The sequence below is a fragment of the Streptopelia decaocto genome (genome assembly GCF_964273445.1).
Source record: "Streptopelia decaocto genome assembly, chromosome: 19".
In the NCBI taxonomy this organism is placed as follows: Eukaryota; Metazoa; Chordata; class Aves; order Columbiformes; family Columbidae; genus Streptopelia; species Streptopelia decaocto.
The window spans coordinates 3,686,277-3,707,669 of NC_138674.1; the positions used below are offsets into that span (position 1 = coordinate 3,686,277).

The following is a 21,393-nucleotide window of genomic DNA, read 5'->3' on the forward strand; positions in this document are numbered from 1 at the left end:
ACTTGATGTGGTTTAATACTTGGCATCCGAAACTTATTTTTATCTACGCACCATGGAAACCCTGCTTCGAGTTTTGAAAAGCTTCCTGAAAACAAGCAAGACCCACAGCCTGCCTTGCACTAGTGCTGAGAATCATAGTAGCCTGGCACTAAACACTAATAAGGCGCACAGTTATTTAAGAATGGTTTCAATTTCAGGGACTGAAATCACAACTTCATTTTAACAGTGTGGATGATCTCAGCTGGCTCTTCAATCCTACAGAAGCAGCCCAGTGAAACTTATACTCAGTTACAAATGATAACTATGATTTATTTAAAAACTGTCTTCCACTTTTGCCAAGACAACTCTTTTTTTTACAAACAGCACACCACCTGTTTCAGTTTCCATACACCATCAGAGGCCCGTAACAGGGAACTTTTGGTTGTTCAAGGGGTACTTTTGGAGAAATTTGTCAGTTTGTATCATCATTTACCTTTTCCTTGTCATACGCGGTTCTACATCAGGAAAGCTTGCTCTGTAAACACCTGTACGACATGGAAACTTAAAAAAGCAGCAAACAAGGTTTAAAAAGAGTATGAGAAAAGTACAGAGCCTGGGAAAGCTTCATCTGCCTAAAAATTAATTGTGGGCTTTACATAATTTGCATCAACTAAAACTTATGTTTATGCAGGATTAAGCCCACTGGAAGTGGTGTAAGTTTTAGTGTTGCTATCATGCTAAAGAACCAGGAGTAGCATTCATGTCAATGGCATTTTTCTGTTTCATTAGTCAGGACTTGCTTTATTCTGTCTAGGAAATATCAGGACGGACCAGGCCCCATCTAGAGCAGTGGCAATGCATGCAGAGCAAAGATTTTGGGGTTTTTTTCAGTTAAATATGTTAAAGGGAAACAGTTTAGTTTGAAAAGTATGTGGCATATTACAAAAAAAACCACCTCTAAGGATCCTGGGGAGTCTGTTTTGAGGATGACAGGAATGCCTGGTCCCCTCAGGCTCCAGCACAGAAAGTCACTCATCACAAGTGCATTAACAAGTCTCATTTATCACTAAGCAGACTCTGTTTATAGAAGCAAGCAAATGCAAACTGAAGTCCTTAGTCCAGTTTTTCCCTTATATAAACTTTTGTTCACGGGTCTTATCTTTGAGTAAGCTGTCTTCAGCACAGAGGAGATGAAACATGGTGTCAAACGGCCCAGCAACTGCTAATTTCTCTTGGCTTTCAGCATGTTACAGCGACAGCTCCTCGGAGCTGAGCTCAGCCAACACTGAGCACCACAGATACCGGTATTTCAGGATGTGTTGGGTGGAATCACGGAGGTGTTTAATTACAGGGCTACACTGGGATCCTTATCGTACAGTACATAAGGCTCCTCACACCAAGCACTGGGATCTGATACCCACAGATGGAGCAGAAGGGCACAAGCAGCGCTCACCACAGGATCCACAAAGACCAACCCTTCTGGTCTTTAAATGCATCTTCCCATTCGGTTGGAAGAACTGATCTACACAGTGAAGAACTTTCCTCAAGGGTGAGGTTCTCACATCCAACTGGCAAGAGGTGGGTGTTTTTAACCTCCCCCTAGAAATGTTTCCATCAATTCCATTAATTCTATGGATGGTTTTGAGAACTGAGGGAGGAAATGGAGGGTTTTTTTTGTTTTTTTTTTTTTTTTTTTTAATTATACATAATTCCCTATCTCTCCAAGTCTCCCCTGTGCCTGAAGTCAATTTTTTTCTGGGTAAAATACTGAAGTCTTATCACAGATGAAGCCAACTCCTGAGGAGAGGGTAAAGCTTGGCTTGTAACTGATTTATGCCTAACTCAAAATTACTACAGGAACCGTCTTGGTCACAAGTTTCAAGGCAGACAACAAACCATATACCCGCTCCAGTTCACACACACCTTTGACTTCAGCAGAAAAAGTAATGCCAGGAAGGAATTTGGACCGTGAGTTTATAAAACTACTCGTTTACACAGTTGACTCCAGAAGCTTCACCAGTTGGTATGGGGATAGTGTGATGTAACACCTGGTGATCCCATCCCACCGTAGTGAGCAAAGCATCGTCCGAAGGAGACCACGATAAACCTTGGACAAAGTCTCGATGGGAACGGTTTCTGAAACTGGAAAATAATTAACAGTTCATTAGCCACAAAGCACTGTCACTACAGGCTTGTGCAGCTCCTAACTGTTAGTTTGTTAGGATGATGCTCCCCTATTTAAGGAGCGTTTTCATCTTCTGCTCAGCACCATGGATAAATAATTAACTTAATGAGAAGTCAACAAGACAAACAGCCACAATAATGAATACATTGTGTACTTACACCTCTGAGAGGTCTGAGTCAAGAACGGCTACTGAACAGTCTTCACTGATCGTGGCCAGTAAGGGTGAGCTAGAAGACAGAGATGAGACCATGGTCAGAACAATCAAATACCAGAAAACTTGGGGATAAACTTGTGAAAAGCACATTTTTTAATGAACCTGACCCAGGTACAGTGAAATTAAGAGGCATGAAATCTTACAAAAGTGTTTGCATCATCATTTAGCACATTGCCAACACAGTGAAAATATCCTATTAGTCTCAAAAAGCAAGTAATCCTTCTTCAAGCAGAGGTGGCTGTAATCAGAAAAATCCCCCCAATGAGTGGGTCAATAACCCTGAACACAGCAAAAGTGTTCTGGACATTCACATACTTTGTGTCAAAAGTGAGACATTGGTTTACCCTATTCTTTATTATTCCTCTTAATAAAAAGACCAAAACTAGTACTCTCACATTTTTTACTCTAAAAACAAATAAAGCTTTCAAGTGTATGTAGTCACACATTCCATGTCAGTATATCAGGCTGTACCTATGTGCAGAAAACGCAAACCCCGTGATCCTTCGGTCATGCACAGTGGAGCTGAGGGCAGATTCAGGGTTCTTTGTGTCTACTAGTGCAACTGTTCCACTTTCATCGCCTTCAAGAGAGGAAGAGAGAACGAGGTTATTAGCAAAATTGTCATGTGAAAAGGAAGACCTTGATTTGTCTGGTCAAAGTCAAGTAATACGATCACTTCTTACCCAAAGCAAAGATGTCACTTTTCTGTGGATGCCACATGACTGAGGTAGGGAGGTAATTACAGGCACTGCAAACTGCGAGTAAATAAATTGGGATTAATGTAAAAAGAGTCAGTACAAAGATATTTCTACACCATCTCAGTTAGCACTGCTGCTGTACTAAAAGAAATACTTAAAAGCTTGTTGTACTTCTGTGATACTGTTTGACTTCCTTAGGTTTTAACAGGCATTTCTGCCCCAATGGGCAGATCGCTAGATTTGAAGTTATGCATAGTAAAGTCAGGCATAAAATAATTTATTTCTTCCAACAAAAACTCATACAAAAGCAGTAACTGCAAGCAGAAACGTACCAATTCGAGTAGCTGGTTTTGGGCATCTGGTGTCCCAGAGTAAAGTTCTACTGTCCTATAAATCCAAAGTGAACGAGAAATTTTTTACAATTTCATTGTGGTGAGGGGGATTCACTGCAGAACTGCTACCGACCCACATTAAAACCCACACCACCTCTTCCTCTGTGTTAAAATGATGCTGCCACTAACTGCAAATTGGCTCCTTCAGCTATCCCCAGCTCTAGGAGCTCTTATGTTTTAATATAAACCTATAGAAATCAGCTTTGTAAGCTGCCTGGCAACTTTATCAGACTGGAACATTTAAGTAACACAGGTACGCAACTTGTAAAACCATAGGTGGTTTCTCAGTAAGTACATTTAACTGTAAATAACTAAAGTTAAATCGGGTAGATTTAAACAGAGAATGAGCTTTACCTCAGCACAGGACAGGAACACTGTGTCCTTACCAGGACAGGAAGCCACAGACGTCACCACATCGGAGTGAGCTACCAAAAGCACAAAAGGACAAAGAGCCTCAAAGATCGTATCCAACTTTTCTGCATATTTCCAGGGACCTCTGAAGGCACAGCAGTATAATAAAGAATAATTTATGCTCGGATACAGTGTTAACATTTACTCAGCAACAGGCAACTGCTTCCCACCAAACTGATGAGCTGCCAAATCCAACCAGAGCCAATGCAGGCAAGTCACTGTGACCTGCCAAAGCCTGAGGAAGCCTCTCCAGACAAGAGGTCAGTTCCAAAGGGGAGATGATCAAACAAAGTATGGCCTCTGCTGTGGCTGGAGATGGCAAAGCCACATCTCGAAGGGTTGGACCTCCTGTGAGCGGTTGCTCAAAACACATATGGATTGGGAGATCACATGATCACATGCAGGTGGACTAAAGATTTCGGTACAGAAGAAAGCAAGGCAAACTAAGCCATATAGCATTCATGTTAAGGGGAGAAATGAAGAGGCAAATAAATTAGGCCATGCCAGAAACCCCCCAGACTGGCAAACATTAGATCAGAGCCCCAGGTGTGGTTTGGCACACGGGAGCTCACCAGGGATGCTGCAGGACCAAGCGCGGCACTCACCTCTGTAGGAGTGCAGCATCGTCTGCTGCGGCAGGTCCCAGACCTTCACGCTGCGGACAAGAACCAGCACTCAGCACCCAGCGCCGGCCCCGGCGCGGGGCAGCCAGGCTGGGGACACTCACCAGAAGTCCCTGCCACCACTGACAGCCTGGGTGCTGCCCGCCAGGACGGCCACCGCCATCACGATGTCATCGTGCTCGTATTTACAGAACTTGTTGACGATGAGGGTCTCGTTCTCCTCCAGCTCCCACAGCTCCACGGCACCTGGAGGGAAGTGAGGGGGGCACCCACCTCAGCTTGGGGGGCACCCAGCTTGGAGAGGGGACCCAGGGGGGGATCCCTGTCACTTACTGGAGTCAGAGGCCACCAGTCAGGGCACCCATTGTTGGAGAGGGGACCCGGGAGGGGGATTTCTGTCACTTACCAGAGTTGGACGCCACCAGGATGCCTTTCGTGGGGGCACCCATGTCAGAAAGGGGACCCGGGGGGGGATCCCTGTCACTTATTGGAGTTGGGGGGCACCCATTATCGGAGAGGGGACCTGGGGGGGAAACCCTATCACTTACTGGAGTCAGAGGCCACCAGGATGCCCTTCTGGGGGCACCCATGTCAGAAAGGGGACCGGGGTGGGGAACTCTATCACTTACTGGAGTCAGATGCCACCAGGATGCCCCTGGGGGGGCACCCACCTTGGAGAGAGGACCTGGAAGGGATCCCTGTCACTTACTGGAGTTGGGGGGCACCCACTGTTGGAGAGAGGACCCGGGGGGGGATCCCTGTCACTTACTGGAATCGGAAGCCATGAGGATGCCCTTGGGGGGGCAACCATGTCAGAGAGGGGACCGGGGGAAATCCCTGTCACTGACTGGAACCAGGGGCCACCAAGATGTCCCTGGAGGGGGCCCTACCTCGGAGAGAGGCCCCGAGAGGGGGGATCCCCATCACTCACCGGAGTCGGAGGCCACCAGGATGCCCCTGTCCGCCACCCAGCACAGGTCGGCGACCCCCGCCTCGGTCTGCACGCCGGCGGTGCAGAACCCCTCGCTGGGGGCACGGCGGGGGTCGGCGAACACCCAGAGCGAACCGGTCCAGCTGCGCCCGTTCAGCCCCGAGGCGCCCAGCAGCAGGGCCCCGTCTGCGGGAAAGGAGCCGAACAGACAAACCCGGTGAGTGCCCGAGAGACCGGGCAGCCAGAGCCCCCCCCACCCCGCTCCCGTGTCCCCCCCCACCGCGACCTGCGCGATAGTGCGCGCCCTCCAGGTGCCGCTCCATGCAGGCGGGCGCGTTGGGCGGGATGTTCCACTCGGGCCCGGCAACATTCGCGTCCTGCTCCCCGCCCGGCGGGGGCGCGGGGGCCGGCGGGGGCTGCTCGGGCGGCGGCTCCTCCATGGCGGCGGGAGCGGGAGCGAACCGGCGTGTGTCCCCCCAGCGTGCTCCCGCCGCCGCCACCTCTCGCGAGAGTTCCCGCCCCGCCCCTCTCGCGAGAGTTTCTCTGCCGCCATCTTGGTGCGGGGGCAGCCCGGCGGTCACCGGGACGAAGGGCAGCCGGTCGGTTCCGCCGTTACCGGCCCTGTCCCGTTCGATATGTTATCCCGCCTCGTTCTCCGCGCTGGTGAGTTGGGGGGAGCGTTGTCTCCGTGGGGGGTGGGGGGTGTCCTGGCCGAGCTCTGCACTGACGCGCTCTCTGCTCCTCTCCCCTCAGCCCCGGCCGCGCTGAGGAACTTGGCGCCTCCCGCTACCGTGGGGTGAGTACCGGCGGGGCCTCAGGGACACATCCGCCCTTGTGTGTGAATAACGTTAATTCCGCGGCTTTGTTTTTACCCTTCTGGGGGTCAGCACAGTGCCCCTGTGGCCAGGAAGCCAATGGGACCTGGGGTGGGTTAGAAGGGGGTGGTCAGTAGGTCAGAGAGGTTCTCCTGCCCCTCTGCTCTGCCCTGGGGAGACCACACCTGGAATCTTGTGTCCAGTTGTGGCCCCTCAGTTCCAGCAGGACAGGGAACTGCTGGAGAGAGTCCAGCGCAGCCACCAAGATGCTGCAGGGAGTGGAGCATCTCCCGTGTGAGGAAAGGCTGAGGGAGCTGGGGCTCTGGAGCTGGACAAGAGGACACTGAGGGGGGACTCATTCATGGGGATCAATATGGAAAGGGTGAGTGTCAGGAGGATGGAGCCAGGCTCTTCTGGGGACAACCAGTGACAGGACAAGGGGTAATGGGTGCAAACTGGGACACAAGAGGTTCCACTTGAATATGAGAAGAAACAACTTCTTGGTGAGGGTGGCAGAGCCTGGCCCAGGCTGCCCAGGGGGGTTGTGGAGTCTCCTTCTGTGCAGACATTCCAACCCGCCTGGACACCTTCCTGTGTAACCTCATCTGGGTGTTCCTGCTCCATGGGGGGATTGCACTGGATGAGCTTTTGAGGTCCTTTCCAGTCCCCAACATTCTGTGATTCTGTGGGCTTAGAAAACAGTTATAGTCAGAAGTAACCTCTGGAGGTACCTGAGTCCCACCCACTTCCCCATGGTAGGCGTGTCGATGAGTACGTCTATTTCAAAGTGTGTTCTAGTCTCTCTAAGGGTTATTTTTTTTTTTAATAGAAGATTAATTGAAGCTTTCTCATTATTTCTAGTGTATTGCATGTCACACGACCGCTGCACACAACTCAGCAGCGTTCAGCTCCTTTGCCACCTCTGCCTGAGAAGGGAGGAGAAGTTCGCCATGGTTTGATCCCTGAGGAGTTTTTCCAGTTTCTCTATCCTAAAACAGGAGTTACAGGTTAATATATACTTCTGTTAAAAAAAAAAAAAGTTTGTTTAGTTACGCTGATTTATTTCTGCCCCCCACTTTCTGGCTGCTGAAAAGGTAAAATATTAGGGAAAATTATTTTTGTAAATGCAGAAGGAGATGCCAGTGCAGCACTTCCTGGCTCTAAAGCTGGGCACATGTGGTTTAAAAAAAAATGCCAGAAGAACATCGTGATCTTGATCTTACATGAAGATATGTCTGCCTGCCGACCCTCAAAACCTCTAATCAGAGCTTTTTGCTCGTTTCCAAATGAGCAGGTCGAATGCAAGGTGCCAGTTTATTCCCCTTTTGCTGAGCACTCTCATGGTCCCTTCCCCTTGGTAGCATTTGATTTCTGCTTTTTCTTGTGGTGGAAGAGAATGTGCTCTGATCTTGTGAGCCTTAAACCTTTTAGGTGTTTGACTTGAGCCTCTTGATGCTTTGTACAAATAATGCTACTTTGTTTTTTCTTTAGGGCCTTACATGTTGGGAACTGGACTCCTGCTGTATCTTCTCTCTAAGGAAATCTATGTAATTAACCATGAGACGGTTGCAGCTGCTTGCATATTAACAGTCATCATTTATGGCGTAAAAAAGTACGGGGCTGACGTAGCAGCTTTTGCTGACAAACTTAACGAGGTAAAAAAACCCCAACAAACATAATCTAACTTTGTAGTAGTTAATAACTGTTTTAAGTGATCTGCTTAAATATTTAATAGAGTTCCGTCTCATAAAAATCTGAGTGTGCCCTCTTGGAATGTTGCTTAAATAACCTATGTTTAGGCCTTATGTTGGTATTGTTACATAAATCTTCAAGAGTAAAACATTCAGCATGAATGATTCATTTTTTTTTTTAAAGTACATTTGATTCTGAACAATAATTCTTCTGTTTTGCCATCATTTAACCTCAGCCATGGCGCCATCCACATTATGCAGACATTTCTCAAATCTTGATGCAGAATTTCACAAGTTAATTACAGGTCGCTTGTTCTGCTTGGGTTTTACTTTTGTGCTGAATCACATTTTTTGTTTCTTCTTTCAGGAGAAAATGGCTCAAGCTGTAGCTGTGAAAAATGAGGCTATTAAAGGTCTTGAGACTGCCATCGAGGAGGAGAAGAAGGAGCAGTGGAGGGTCGAAGGCCGCAAGTACCTCTTTGACGCTAAGCGGGTACGCAGCTCTGGCTCTACTGCTTGCTTCTGCAGTCCCCACTACGCATTCTGGGTGCCTCTTAGATTGCAACCTAGTAACAAACCATTTACCTGCTGTGTGTTGCAGACAGGGCCAGTCCCACCGCTTCATCCAGTGAATTTACTCTTTTGCTGCTGTTTTGTATTCTTGCCAAATGCTAACCTTTGGATTTCATCTTCTGTGTCTAGAACAATATTGCTATGTTGCTGGAAACAAATTATCGGGAGAGATTGCTGATGGTGTACAATGAAGTGAAGAAAAGGCTGGACTATCAGGTGGCCATGCAGAATTTAAAGCGTCAGAAAGAGCAAGACCACATGATTCAGTGGGTGGAGAAAAATGTCGTTCAGAGCATCACACCTCAACAGGTACTTGGGTTTTTTTAATCTGCTTTACAATTTAGTCTGTACAAACAGGTGCTGTCCGGTGATTCTGGTTTAAACTAGAAGATGCTGGATCATCTTTGGGTGACTTCCAAACGAAGCTGCAATGTGTTCCTACTTCTGAGTAAAAGCTAACGAGCCCAGTTACTGGGTACCAGGTGTTTGGGTTGCTGGTGATTTGAGACAGAATTGTGTGTAGTGTTTGTTCTTGCAGCACAGAGCTGAGCTTGTGATAACAGGTCAGGGAATTCACTTGTAAAATACTCTGTGTGAGACCATGGCAACTTCAGACCTGCATCTGGGCTCTAGATGGCCTTTCTTTGAAGGAATGAAGCTAAGAACAAAAAGGAAATCATGTTGCTCGCACTGCATGCAGGTGCTTTAATGCAGGTCATTCTTTGGATTTGAATCTCTGACTTCATGAGCCATAATTATATCCATAACTCATTTTGTGGGTCTAAAAAAAGAGTATCTGAAATGCATTAGAATGTGTATATTACTTGTTTAAATGCCTTTCATGAGTCTTCCATCTGAAAGTCGTCTTCCTTTCTTTTGCAGCAGAAGGACAGTATTGCGAAGTGCATTTTGGACCTGAAGGCGTTGTCGAAGAGCACACAGGCAGCGGTGTGACCGTGTCTCATTCTACCAATGTGTCTCTTTACCTGCTGTTGGAAACTGTATGATTCTAAAGTGTCATTAAACAAACAAACAAACAGACTGCTCTGCTGTCTCTCACTAGCAACAGTAATTTCCTTTTTGTGTTCGAAGTGGCTGGAATGGTCACATAAACGGCTACAGTTGATTTATAGTGGGGAATTACTTGCAACGATTCAGTTTGGTTCCTTGTTTGGTCACGGACGAGTCCAGAGATTAGATACAGAACTTCACAGGGAAAATTTCTGGTGCCAATACAATGATCAGGTTTTGGTTTAGAATTCTGTGTGATAATGACCTACAGATACCTACTGTAGTTGGGAACATGTGAAATCACAATGAGAGCTGATCCCAGTACTTGAAGGTATGTGGAAGGAATATCCATGTTTTAAAAATGAATGGGATAAAAAAAAAAGACTTCCATAACAAAGCTTTAAATAGTGAGAGAAGCATTTTGCTGCTCTGTGGAAAAGAGGGTGTAGCTGGCAGGAAATGTTACCAAGAGCTACTGAAGAACTTGACTTCAACTGAACTCGCCAGTATGAAATTTAAGAGGGTGAAATGGATAAATTAATTCTAGAGGGTGGGTTTTTTCTCTGGATTTTCATGGGGGGATATAAAGCATTGCTTGCTGCTTTGTTTTCTTTTTTGCATAACAAGGAAAATAGTTTTATATGTGTTATGATAATACACAGTATAAACCTATTCATTCTCATATCAAACTTTTTCCCTGAAGGATTTTGTTGTATCTCAAAATGTCCCAGCTGAGCAGAGCACCTCCCTGTGTGTCATCTCATCCTTTCCGTGTTGGGAAGCGATTTATTTAGTAAATAAGTAAGCAGGCTGGGGTGTGCTTACATGCCGCATTTATATGGATTGGTACTATAGTAGAGAAATACTTATTTTTCAATTAAGTTAGTTAAATAGCAGTGTTCTACAGTTTTCAATACAACAGTTCATCAAATAGAATATTCTTTAGAGGGAAGAATGTTAATGTAACTGCAGCTGACATTTTAAAAAAAATCACCAGTCTGAGAATGCAGGTGTCTTTCATAGTTTCCTGTTTTGTTTTTTTTTTAAATAAAAGTGAAGTTGCCCAACTTCCACATTTGTGTAACCAAACACATGAAAGACACTTGAGCTTTAACTGCTTGGACAGACTTTTCACAAAGCAGGTGGTTAAACTGCTGGCATTCGAGTTCTCTACCAGCAGGCGGGTGGCAGCTCTATGGTGTGAGGTAAGACGGAGCCATATCGCTTATTTTATAACTTATTTTACTGCTATTATTGCAAATAGTGCACTTTTTGACTTTGTGTGGGAAACCGGGAGGTCAAAATTGAGTGACTTCTGCAATGTGGGCACATAGAACACACAGCAGCAGAGAACAGGACTTTCATGTTGCCAGCAATGCTTTCATGTCATTCAAACTGTGCAGTTCACAAACGGTGTAGTGAGAAATACCAGGGGTAGGAATTTTGTAGCAGAGTGACATTTCTCTGTCTTTTAAGATTCCACCCTCAAATTTGAGAAGTTATCGTATAGTGGAAGGAAGTGTGAATTGAGAAAGAAAAACTTAGAGGGGTGAAAGTGTTCTTAAAGTTCAGTTCTAGCTGCTGCAAAAATAAAACCGTGGGTGCTTTTATAGATATGAAATACACTCCATCCTTTTGAAAGAAGGCAACGTGTCTGTCACAGTGTAATGAACGTGCCCATGTGTGCACAGGAACCTGGCGTTGGGAGGTGAGGTTTGTGCTGAGTAACAGCCCAGTTTGCTGCTGTGGTTTTGTGCCAGTTGATAAAGATTTCTGGAACTGATAAAAACTGAATAAATTCTGTGAGTTAGAAAGGGACGATAGGTTTGTCTTCCTTTAGCATGTGTGTACAGACATCTATATAAATATAACCTTTTTCTTCTTCTAGCTTCTCTTGCTGTTCATTAGTATTTGGAGAGGATGGGAAGCTTTGGTTCGAAAAAAGCTGCAGGTATTTTCTTCAAGGAATTTTCCAGGATGTCATATTCTTGGTGAAGCTGATGTTGTTCTGACAAAGCGCTGCTGTGGGGGTCGCTCAGCGGGAGGTGTATTATTAATAATGTTATTATTAATATGTGCTTGGGGCAGAGCTGTGTGACTGCCAAGGGTGCTGTGGGACGGGAATAACCTGTGTGCTGTTTCCCCTTTCAGCCTTTTGATAGAGAAATGTTGTACTTACAGTCATACTTGAACATGTGCCTCTTTGTAGTTCTTGTTGCTTCTAATATAACTGGGGAAATTAATACAGTTTTAAACCAGTTTTTGATTTATTTTTTTCCTATTCAGTTCCATTTAAACCAGAACCCATTTCCACTACTGTCACTGTACAGACCACTGTACGTACCATGGTATCTACCACTGTGTCTGACGTGAAACCTCCGGAATTCAAATGTTGGATTGATAAGTAAATGTTCCTCCTTTATTTCTTAACTTCAAATGCAGAGTTTCCTGAAACTGCAGGTGCCTCTAGCCGAGGAGTTACATGTAACACGTCTTGTGCCTTGGGGTTTTGGAAGGTTGCTAGAATTTCCTCATCTGTGCACTAGATATTTAATTCATAGTGATGCTTAATGCAGACATACACCTTTTAATCTCATGAGGCTTGGAATAAATTATGTGTTTCATTTCATATAGTTTGGTGAATTTGAGCACTACTGATTCTTCAACACCACTGTTAAACTGGGTATTCTGATGCTACTTTCTGTGTATCGACAGCCATGAAATCCTGTACATGTCGCTCGCCTTTATTTCTGGCATCCTGTCGGCTGTTCTGGCTTTCGCCATCATCCACCTCTGCAGAAAAAGTAAGTGGCACAGTAGAGGGAGTCACGGCTGCACCGTGATCCAGCCCTGGCCGCAGAGAAGCGTTTCACGCCGCCCTGCACGCCTTAACGTGAATGCTGCTCAGTTTCTGTGCTCTTTGGGCTGCATCTGACAGCACTGAGGTTTCAAACTGACTTCTGCAGAGGTTACTTTGAAAGAGGTTTGAATTATATCTCCTTGAATACTTAACATATTGCATGTCATACCTGGCAGTAACTGCTCATGAGTCATTCCAGGGGCTGTTTTCACGGAAGAATTAACTTCAGCGCTGATAAGTTTTGGGGATTGTTGGTTGTGTTCTGGTTGGTTTATTTTTTTGTCCATCCTAACACTGGCCGCACAGTTCTCACTAAATTCATCAGTTGCTTTCATCCTAGCTGCTTCCACAGCAGGGCATGGACTTGGGCTTGATGATCCTTGTGGGTCCCTTCCAGCTCAGGACTTTCTATGGGCTGCTCACTTGGCCGTGGAGGCCTGAGACAGGTTTTACAACCAATGTCTAAGCCGTGCACACTCTGATGCCACTTTGTCACCCCGCTCTTGCACCTGTGGTGCTTGGCTGGCTCCAAACGCGGAGCAGACAGCTGAAACTGGTATCCCTCTCCTTCCCAGAGTGCAGGAGACCCCACCAAAGCTTACAAGAGGAACTTCCCACCCAGACAGTGACTGAGGAATCTGAGAAGAACACCCAGGTAAAGGTCACAGCTATTATTTCTAACACTTTATACAGAGTCTTCAGGTCAATAGAATGGTAAATATTAATTTGGAAGCAGGGGAGAAGAGAGGTTTGCTCTTGCAAGACTCAAGCATTAGCTGACAGTTCTAAGCAGAAGAGCTTTATTTTGTGCACCGAAGGTTCAACCTGTGTTTGTAGTTGCAGGGAGTTACCTGGACAGTAGCAGGACAAATATTCCTCCTCTGTTATCCCAGGGCTCAAATGCCACCCTCCCCATGTATTTCAAGGCTTCTGGGGCTAAATTAAACCACTAATTAGGCAGGTTAGGGGAAAATCTTTTCGAAGGACAAACATTTCTGCAGTTCTCCTTACTGATATTGGTTCTTTGGAAGCCCCCAATGCCGACTTGACCCAGGCTCCTGAGCTAGACTAACAACTGCTCTGCTCCAGCACAGCATTTACGGAGGGACAGACTGTGACGGCTTATGGTGTGTAGCATTGAGCACAAATTAAAACCAGGAAATCTGTGCTGAAATGCAGCGTTTGCAAACTCTCTAATGTTTGCGGCTTCTTTCACATCCCCAGAATGAGGTCACCTACACCACTTTGGTCTTCCAGCGGAGTCGGACGCCGGTGGCTGTGTGACGATGAAGCTTCTAGGGAGATGAAAATCCTTGTGCTTTCTGCACATTAAATGCTACCAGAATATTATGTCAACTATCAGCCTGTAGTGCTCTGGGAAACGCCAGTGCTGCGTATGTAACATCAGCTCATTTTATAGTTACAAGAGGAAAGTAATGTCTCCTATTCCAACTGCTTGCCAACAGTTGTGGACAAATTCTTTTTTATACCTTATTTCTTCATCTGGAGAAATCTCAGTGAGTTCTTGCTGCAAATGTGTAAAGTTTCCATTTGTGCATTTGCTATTGCTTTGAACTACCGAAAAAAAATTGAAAAATAGAAATATTACTCTGTGTCTATTCATGTCTATGCCCTTATGTTTCCTTTTTTTTTTTGATTTTCAAGTGCTCTGATTCGTTATTTTCTGCGTATTGAAGTCATGATAATGAAAACTCTGTATGCAAATGTCTGCTTCCTGATTGGGTCACATAAAAAATGCACAATCACCGTGTGACAGTTCTGGAAGTGTTCACTCATGTCTTATTACTCATAGTGTTCTAAATATGTTGTAAAAAGTGAAAAAATCATCCCCTCTTCATAAAGTGGGGAGTAAGATACAACTTAGTAGCCACGGAGAAGCTTCTCTGCCTATTCCTGTACCCAGGGTGGGAGGTTGGCTGTCCGAGGAAGGACAGTGGTGTCCATCTGTCGTACAACGCGTCTCCTGCGAGGCTGAATAGGAGCCAAGTTTCCTGCCTCCTCGTTTCTGGTCTCCAGAAGCGTCAGATTCTGGCAGGTATTTCTCTTTTCTGAAAACGCACGTGGTTCCATGCACACTGTTGTGAACACCCCTCTAGAGGAATCTCTCGGTGCAGCTGAAGGCAGCAAGTCTGACACCTTGGAGGCTTCCTGAGGCTGGATGTGCCGTCTGATGGCAGCACCAAGCCACAGTTGGGCAGAGGATTTGAGCTCAGCTTAGCCCTGGCGTTAATGCCGAGCGGTGGCTCCACCTCTGCAGGGCTGGCCTGCCTTCCTGGCTGCAGAAGCTGCTGGGAGTCCAGGGGACCACTGAAAAGCAGGTGCAGAACAATAGTTCTGTTCTGAAATCTGACCCGAGACGTGCTGTGGGTGAGGCTGCTGACTGTTTTACGGCATCAGGAGTGGAACTTGTTTTCATTTTGCTCTACCTTCTCTCAGTCGTGGCAGTTTCTTCAAGAGCTATTTGAGAAAATGTCACATTACTCCTCAGAATGCGCAGCTGCTGAGAGGTTCGTGGGGGATGATTGTCATCGGTTCACAATTATTTTTTTGTTTAAAATTAATAACAATGTTAGCCTGCTGCCTGACAGCAACTGAGAAATAAGAAGGTCTGCTTGCACAAATGTTACCTCTCCCTGCCACCAAGAATACTGCTTTCCTGTGTCAGGTACTGTTGGATCCTGTGTCAGAAGTGCAAGAAAAGGCAACCACACAGCTTTTAATGGCAGCCATCAGCCAGCTCTTTGTTTTATAGGCAGATAAAGGCACTTGGGACAACTGTGCTAGCTAATCCCATTTTCACTATCTCAGCAGGTTTCCGCTAGAGGTGCTTGTGCTTGTGAGCTCCATAAAGACAATTTGACAGTGGGAATTTGCAAGGCAAAGTGCGCGCGTATGGGAAAGTGCAGTACAAGTTGTCCAGCTCCAGGAGGGTGGGTGGAAGCGACTCGTGGGTTAAACGGTGCTTTGAAGGATGCACGGACAGCAGTGGCCTGTGATATTCCCTGGCATTTTGGAACTGATCGTCCGGTCGCAAAGTTCAAAGGATGGATTATTAGAGCTACAGTGATGATGTTGATGTGACTGTTGGGCTGCGTTTCCCTCAGCCAGCAGCGAGTCAGATCTTGCAAGAGCCTGCTAAATCCTTCGCTGTCCCTGGATGATGTTTGTCTCCATGTGCTCTGCTGGTACGTGCCTTCATCCATCTATCATATCGAGTCGATGCATCGTTTGATCTGTTTGATCTCTGTCTATACTATTTCCAGAGTAGCTGCTGGAAGCGAGAACCAGGAACCTGGAGCTGCGGGAAGGAGGTCGTGGAGCTGCGGGAAGGAGGTCGTGGAGCTGCGGGAAGGATGCCCTAGACCTGCAGGAAGGATTTCCAGCCAGCACCACCATGGGCAGAGGCGGCTGATGAACCTTCTCTCCCAGCAGAACAGCTGCTACTCTGGGTCTCTGATGGTCCTGCTGCACATCTCGTTTCATCGCATCCTGCTTCAGGTGAGCTGAGCAGGGGGCTGAGCAGGGTCGATCTCCTTTGCAGTTGTGTTGCAGAACATCCTTCCCTGCTCTCAGTCTTCTCTGTTTCTGTTCTTTCTCCATACATTAACGCCTTGTTCTCTCAGAGTTTGTCAGGAGTTTGGTGCAGCACTGCTCCCTCTTTTCTTAATTTTTCAAATATACATAGGCAAAAAGTTTGCTGTGCATCATTCTGAGGAAGAATTTTCTGCTCTTTAGGCGGGAACCTCTTTTTCTGCTGAAAGCAATCAGGTCTATCTAGTGATGAGAGATAATGTAGCAAAATTCTGATGTACTTATGCAATTGCTTCCTCTGCTGGCCTTTGGAGTTAAACTGAGTAACAGGGCAGAGCTTTGGCCTGTGGGAAGGGTTACATCAGATAATAAATCGAGATGTCTGATCTCAGCTAAAGGAGCCGCTGCTAACACTTTCTGACATAAATAACAGAATGATGCATTCCCTTTTCTGCTTGTTGTAGACCACTTTTATTATTTAAAGCTGGAGGAAAAGAAGAGTCTGGCCTTTAATGACCTATTTACAGCTTGACCTGTGTCCCCTAAAAACAGGCTGCGCAAATTGTGGTGTCGTATTTACTGCAATGTCCTAGTCAGGACACCGACTAAAACATGGAGATTTCATGCAGGCTGCTTTTGTTTTTATTGTCATGGGAGAAGAGCAGGCTGTATTAATATAAAATCAATTTAATATTTATTATTATTCATGAAAATGTGACAGAGCTGATTGCAGCATGAGGTGACAAGACTCAAATTTAGTCTAAACGACACAACCCCAAGCAAAACTGGACAAAATTTCTAAGTATGTCTTTTATATTTTGAAACTATTTAAAACAAAGACATCTATAGACACGTATTTACATAAACCTTTGGAGTTGTCTGCAGATCTGTAACAGGTTGCTACAAAAAGTGCAACTGTTCTTCGGGTTTACAGGGGGGACTTGCAGCAAATTACATTTAAATCAAGTGTTAGAAAAACAGTTTGTGATTGTAGGGAGAATCAAGCATGGGAATAGGCTGTGCAGGAAGAATCCCCTAAATTGATGGGGTTTTAGTAACAAATCAGGAAAATGCATCCTTGATGGTTATGGTTGGTTCTGTCCTTGGAGGAGCTGTGTGTGAACAAAGGGCCTATAGCTGGGCAAAAAGGGAAATCAGAATTACAGCAAAAAGACTTGTTAGTCTTGAGTTAAAACTAGAAATGAACAGGCGCTGGTTTTTAGCAGCTGCATCCAAGCTGGGGAACTAGGAGCAAAAATCTGCCTTGATAATCATGCTTTGGGTCGCTGGTTAAAACACTGAAGCCAATAAATAACAACTGGAGGGTCCTATGAAGTGCAGACACTTTGCCTGGAAGATCTGGGCTTGGCACAGCAACCGCCAAGCAGAATTCTCTGGGGTACGATAGTGCAGAAGGTCATAAATGGTTCTCTTGGGCTTAATGTCAAATGTGCATCAGATTAAGTAAAAGGAGGTTGCCCTTATCAGAAAACAGTTTGTGTAAGAGCAGTAGATAAAACAGAAAACACATTTTTCCCATGAGTTTCTTAACAAAGCAAAGCGGTTTATCAATGGTTTGATGTATACTGGCAGGTCAACACAATTGCTCTTTAATGGTGACTTGGTTTGTTTGCTCTGTAAGAACTGGATCTGTTTTTTTGCACAGGATGTAGGTCCTTAAAATTAAAAGGTATGTGTTTTTAAACTTCTTTATCTTGCAAGCATAGACAATGGGGTTCATGACAGAATTGACATGGGATAACAGGATTGCCAAGTACATCAAATAGCTGGGGATCTGACACTTGGGATAAAAATAAGAAATGCAGTTTAGAATGCAGAGAGGCAACCAGGATATTGCAAAGAGGAAGAGAACAAGAGCCAGAGATTTGGCCGTCTTGAACTCCTGTCCATAAAAACCTCCTGCCCCTCTCACATTGGCTGTACCTTGACTTAGCTTTGTGCGGATGATGTAAAAGATTTGGATGTACAGAGCACACATGATGACCAGAGGGACAAGGGTCCAGATGAAGAAGCCGAAATACACCATGTAATCCATCCTCATCACAGAGGTGAATCGACACCTGAGAAAATCGGAGTTTCTTGGTTCCGTCTTGTTCCATCCAAACATGGGGATTAATCCCAGCAGCAGGGACACAGACCAGCACAAACCCAGTGCCCACCAAACTCTTCTCTCCGTAGTGATTATTTTATATCTGTTGAGGAAGAAAACCCAGGTTGTGTTAAACAGAGGTGTTGAAATAGTTAAGGATGGTTTCCAGAACTTGCATGTTCAAATACTACAGGTTCATTGTCACAAAATGGAGCATTAAATTCTTTTCGGGGGGAACCAAATTTTATTTTGAGACAAACCTGAACTCTTCATTTGTAACAGTTACTTTGCAGCACCCATGAGATAAACTGTACTTAACTTCCCCTCTCTATAATTGTATGTTTCCAGCTATTTCATTTCTTGTTTCGTTGTGATCTCAGTGCTCCTCTTGCCTAGAAATTGCTTTTCTACTATTAGCAGTCCCATCTTATTTGTCAGCTTGGGTGTAACTTACTCTTTACATTTAGTTTATGCTGTTTGTGGGATGAAACTGTTCTTCCATTCCTTAATTTTATGGGTTCTTTCCCCATAAAATATATGACTTCTTTCACGCTTGAGGTGATGCTTTGCATTTCGACCTTTTGTATTTTGCCATTCAAATATAAAAAGTGAATGAGTGCTGAAGTTAGCCCTTAAGTCTGTTACTTTTGTATTTTCAGCAGCTGCTAAAAGGAATTTTATTTAAGAGATTAGCCCTCAGAAACCCAAAGAAATTCATAGTACCCCTGGTGCCCTGCACGATTAGCAAGACATCTGCAGCATTCAGCTGCTTGACCACAGACTCATCCTGTGGACAGATTGTGATCAGCAATGGCAATGTTCTGCTCAAGAAAGCTCGTCTGGGCTGGCTGGGCTTTCAGAGAAAATAGTTATTAGAAAAGAGCCAAATTAATAGGGAAAGAGGAGGTGACACCCATGGGGAAGCTGGCAGGAGCGGGGGGGACCCGTGGTGGTCCAGCGCTCACCTGGTCGGCAGCTTCACTCGCAGGTACCTGTCGATGGCGATGGCCAGGAGGGAGAGGATGGACGCGGTGGTGAAAACCACCATCAGGCAGCACATGAAGAGGCAGGCGTGGAAGTGGACGCGGATGCCCAGGCTCACCACGACGGCCAGCGGGATGACGAGGATCCCCACCGCGATATCGGCCAGCGCCAGGGAAACGATGAAGTACAGAGTCGTGTTCTGAAAGGTCAAGTTCAGCTTCACCACCCAGATGACCAGGATGTTACCCAAAGTGGCGAACAAACCGATCAGGCACTCGGTACTGATATAAATCACATCCAGGCTATCCAGGCTGCTCAGCTCCAGGCTCTCATTTGGCATGGTGAGATGCTAAAGATGCTCCCACCCTGTCTTGAGCTGCAGAAAGGACCGTGGGCATCGATGACCTCCTGTTGGATTTGTCCTCAGTGTCTGGTGCTCAGTCGTTCCAGTAATTGTCCAGTGTACAAACCTCTTCCAGTATTTCACATCCTCAGCACTCGGGCAGCAAATCTGCTGTTATGTTTCCACGGAGCTGCAAATACCTTAACATCCAGGAAACGTTCCCCGCTCTGGGCACACCTGAAGCTCACAGCATCCCTTCAGCACCCTGGGATCACAAAAATACTTTTGAAATCTGTTTTGAAGGAGAAAAATAAAAAAAGCAAAAGCTTCCACAAGCCTTATTACCAGCAACTTCTACAGAAATACTTTAGCTGCTTCCTCTTCCAACTCACAATTTCACAAGTCAGAGAACTGTGAGCAGAGTTGACACTTATCAATCTAGATAATCACTCTGCAGTCACTATAGGAAATGAGGCAGTTCAGGGGGTGTTACAGGGGTGTTTTGTTACATTCCAACCCTAGATTTAATTCAGGGTACACCATTTCAGGTAAGGCCCTGATGTGGCTGAAAAATGCTCTTTTCTTGGACCTTTCTCAGTCTGACAAGAACGCTCAGACTTCAGGTAATGTTTTCAACAAAAGCCCTCATTCCCACCAGAAATCAGCATGAAGATCAACAAAGTCATGTTCAGAGAGCGGGATACTGTCCTGTACTTTGTTTATAGAAAACTGAGAAAGCAAGGAAAGGTGTGAGAAGTGGGAAATAGGGGAGAGGGGATGCAACGGCCGTGATCCACCTGTGCAGGTGAGCCCGCTGCCTCATTCCTTGACGTACGTGGGTCTGCAGTGAAGGAGCTGCTCCTGTTTTAGATGAAATCGAGAAGAGATGCCAACATGTGAGCTCGTGTCAGCCTGCGAGTCGCAGGGTAACCTGGCTCTTGGATAAATACAAATGCTCCAGGAATGAGCAAATTGCAAGCGAACAATTGGGTGGATGGTGTCTTATTAGTGTAATGAAGCCTTAAGCAAATATGGGTAATATTCGGTTTCCAGGACACTGAGTCTTCCGCCTCTTCCACCCAAGTTTCTGGCAAAAACGAGGATGGGGAAGTGAAATCAGCCCTGGGAGGAGACATAGCCAGAAATAAATGAGACTTCTTTATTTCTTCTGTCAAAAGGGTTGGACGAATTCCACTTCCTTGAAATCAATGTAAGTGCTTCTTGTTCCCTGACCAGAGGGCATTTTGGTAGAATTACTGCCGGGAAAAGGCCGAGCTGTCTGCAGACAGTCCTGGTCTGCAAGTGAACTTGGCTGTGCTGCTTTTCTAACAGAATCTGACACAGGATATCTGTGGGTGCAGGAGATAAACCCCAGGAGAGGCACGTGCAAGGTCACAGCTGGGACGTAGGCTCGGCTTTTGTAAGCCGCATGAGTTACTTCTGCAAGAACTACCTGGGAAGGAGCAGCTTCGAGCAGACATGGGAAGTGTCTGTGACCCCCTGGCTGCCAGCCACGCTTGGGCAGGAGTGTTCTGGGTTTCCTGCGCTCGCCGTGCGTCGCCCTCGGTGCCAGTTTCCCTCCCCTGTCCCCTCCTCCCGCGGCTGCAGCCGGACGCGTCTCGCAGAGGCAGCTACGGAAAGCTGAGTTCTGGGGCTTTAATAGGGCTGAATGCTCTGTTGTCTGAATGCCCTGTTGTCTGTGCCTTCAAAATACAGAAGTTCAAGGAAACACGCGCTTTCATTCTGAGGACCCGCATCCTTCTCCAGAAGTCAGAGTCGGTTATTTCTAGTGCGGCTGGGAGTGACCTGTGTCCTGCCATCAGTCTGTCCAGGCTGGGGACAGCAACTGAAACAGCGCAGGAGCAACATGAAGTGGGGTGAAAATGGCACAGACATGCTTCTCAGATCATGCGTTCTGGAGCAACAACTGTATGTATATCTGTGCTCAGCTAATTAAGCTCTGGCTAGTGCAGGGCTGAGTCCCTCTTCCTAGCTAACACCCCAACAAAGAAACTCCTTTG

The 21,393-nt window shown here is 45.9% G+C and overlaps 4 protein-coding genes across 6 annotated transcripts; 2 read left to right on the top strand and 2 right to left on the bottom strand.

Moving 5' to 3' along the window:
* Positions 1-1,647: 1,647 nt before the first annotated feature.
* Positions 1,648-5,873, bottom strand: WDR77 (WD repeat domain 77; the record flags this gene model as incomplete). Its single annotated transcript, XM_082069433.1, has 10 exons — positions 1,648-2,121; positions 2,323-2,391; positions 2,850-2,958; positions 3,062-3,133; positions 3,409-3,463; positions 3,823-3,893; positions 4,485-4,534; positions 4,607-4,748; positions 5,434-5,619; positions 5,720-5,873. 10 exons carry the CDS (start codon positions 5,871-5,873, stop codon positions 1,962-1,964), a joined length of 1,068 nt encoding a protein of 355 aa, XP_081925559.1. The 3' UTR covers positions 1,648-1,961.
* Positions 5,874-5,945: 72 nt separating this feature from the next.
* ATP5PB (ATP synthase peripheral stalk-membrane subunit b) lies at positions 5,946-9,553 on the top strand. Its single transcript, XM_082069435.1, has 7 exons — positions 5,946-6,096; positions 6,187-6,229; positions 7,110-7,255; positions 7,740-7,903; positions 8,307-8,432; positions 8,642-8,821; positions 9,395-9,553. The coding sequence occupies exons 1-7, from the start codon at positions 6,069-6,071 to the stop codon at positions 9,464-9,466; spliced, it is 759 nt and encodes a 252-aa protein (XP_081925561.1). The 5' UTR covers positions 5,946-6,068; the 3' UTR covers positions 9,467-9,553.
* Positions 9,554-10,588: 1,035 nt separating this feature from the next.
* On the top strand, positions 10,589-19,159 carry LOC309448161 (uncharacterized protein). Of its 3 annotated transcripts, XR_014185732.1 has the most exons (8): positions 10,589-10,728; positions 11,412-11,474; positions 11,810-11,927; positions 12,239-12,327; positions 12,959-13,038; positions 13,608-13,777; positions 15,668-15,902; positions 19,022-19,159. XR_014185732.1 is itself a non-coding variant. In XM_082069436.1 (6 exons), the coding sequence occupies exons 2-6, from the start codon at positions 11,444-11,446 to the stop codon at positions 13,665-13,667; spliced, it is 378 nt and encodes a 125-aa protein (XP_081925562.1). In that variant the 5' UTR covers positions 10,589-10,728; positions 11,412-11,443; the 3' UTR covers positions 13,668-14,168. The 3 variants fall into 3 exon arrangements, 2 of the variants coding, with proteins under 2 accessions (XP_081925562.1, XP_081925563.1); XM_082069436.1 differs by lacking the exons at positions 15,668-15,902; positions 19,022-19,159 and having other exon boundaries at positions 13,608-14,168; XM_082069437.1 differs by lacking the exons at positions 10,589-10,728; positions 15,668-15,902; positions 19,022-19,159 and adding an exon at positions 10,761-11,231 and having other exon boundaries at positions 13,608-14,168.
* On the bottom strand, positions 15,919-20,873 carry ADORA3 (adenosine A3 receptor). Its single transcript, XM_082069434.1, has 3 exons — positions 19,718-20,873; positions 19,011-19,637; positions 15,919-18,148 (listed from the first exon to the last, which is right to left on the bottom strand). The coding sequence occupies exons 2-3, from the start codon at positions 19,367-19,369 to the stop codon at positions 17,530-17,532; spliced, it is 978 nt and encodes a 325-aa protein (XP_081925560.1). The 5' UTR covers positions 19,370-19,637; positions 19,718-20,873; the 3' UTR covers positions 15,919-17,529.
* Between the last annotated feature and the right edge of the window lie 520 nt (positions 20,874-21,393).

Excerpts from the sequence above, each read along its gene's own strand:
- LOC309448161 (XM_082069436.1), top strand. The coding sequence starts at position 11,444 with ATGGGAAGCTTTGGTTCGAAAAAAGCTGCAG. Across the intron at positions 11,928-12,238 it reads TTCAAATGTTGGATTGATAA|CCATGAAATCCTGTACATGT; the intron begins GTAAATGTTCCT and ends GTGTATCGACAG. Across the intron at positions 13,039-13,607 it reads AATCTGAGAAGAACACCCAG|AATGAGGTCACCTACACCAC; the intron begins GTAAAGGTCACA and ends TCACATCCCCAG.
- ADORA3 (XM_082069434.1), bottom strand. The coding sequence starts at position 19,369 with ATGCCAAATGAGAGCCTGGAGCTGAGCAGCCTGGATAGCCTGGATGTG. Across the intron at positions 18,149-19,010 it reads CGAGTGAAGCTGCCGACCAG|ATATAAAATAATCACTACGG; the intron begins GTGAGCGCTGGA and ends CTTCCTCAACAG.
- ATP5PB (XM_082069435.1), top strand. The coding sequence starts at position 6,069 with ATGTTATCCCGCCTCGTTCTCCGCGCTG. Across the intron at positions 6,230-7,109 it reads GCGCCTCCCGCTACCGTGGG|TGTATTGCATGTCACACGAC; the intron begins GTGAGTACCGGC and ends CATTATTTCTAG. Across the intron at positions 8,433-8,641 it reads ACCTCTTTGACGCTAAGCGG|AACAATATTGCTATGTTGCT; the intron begins GTACGCAGCTCT and ends TTCTGTGTCTAG.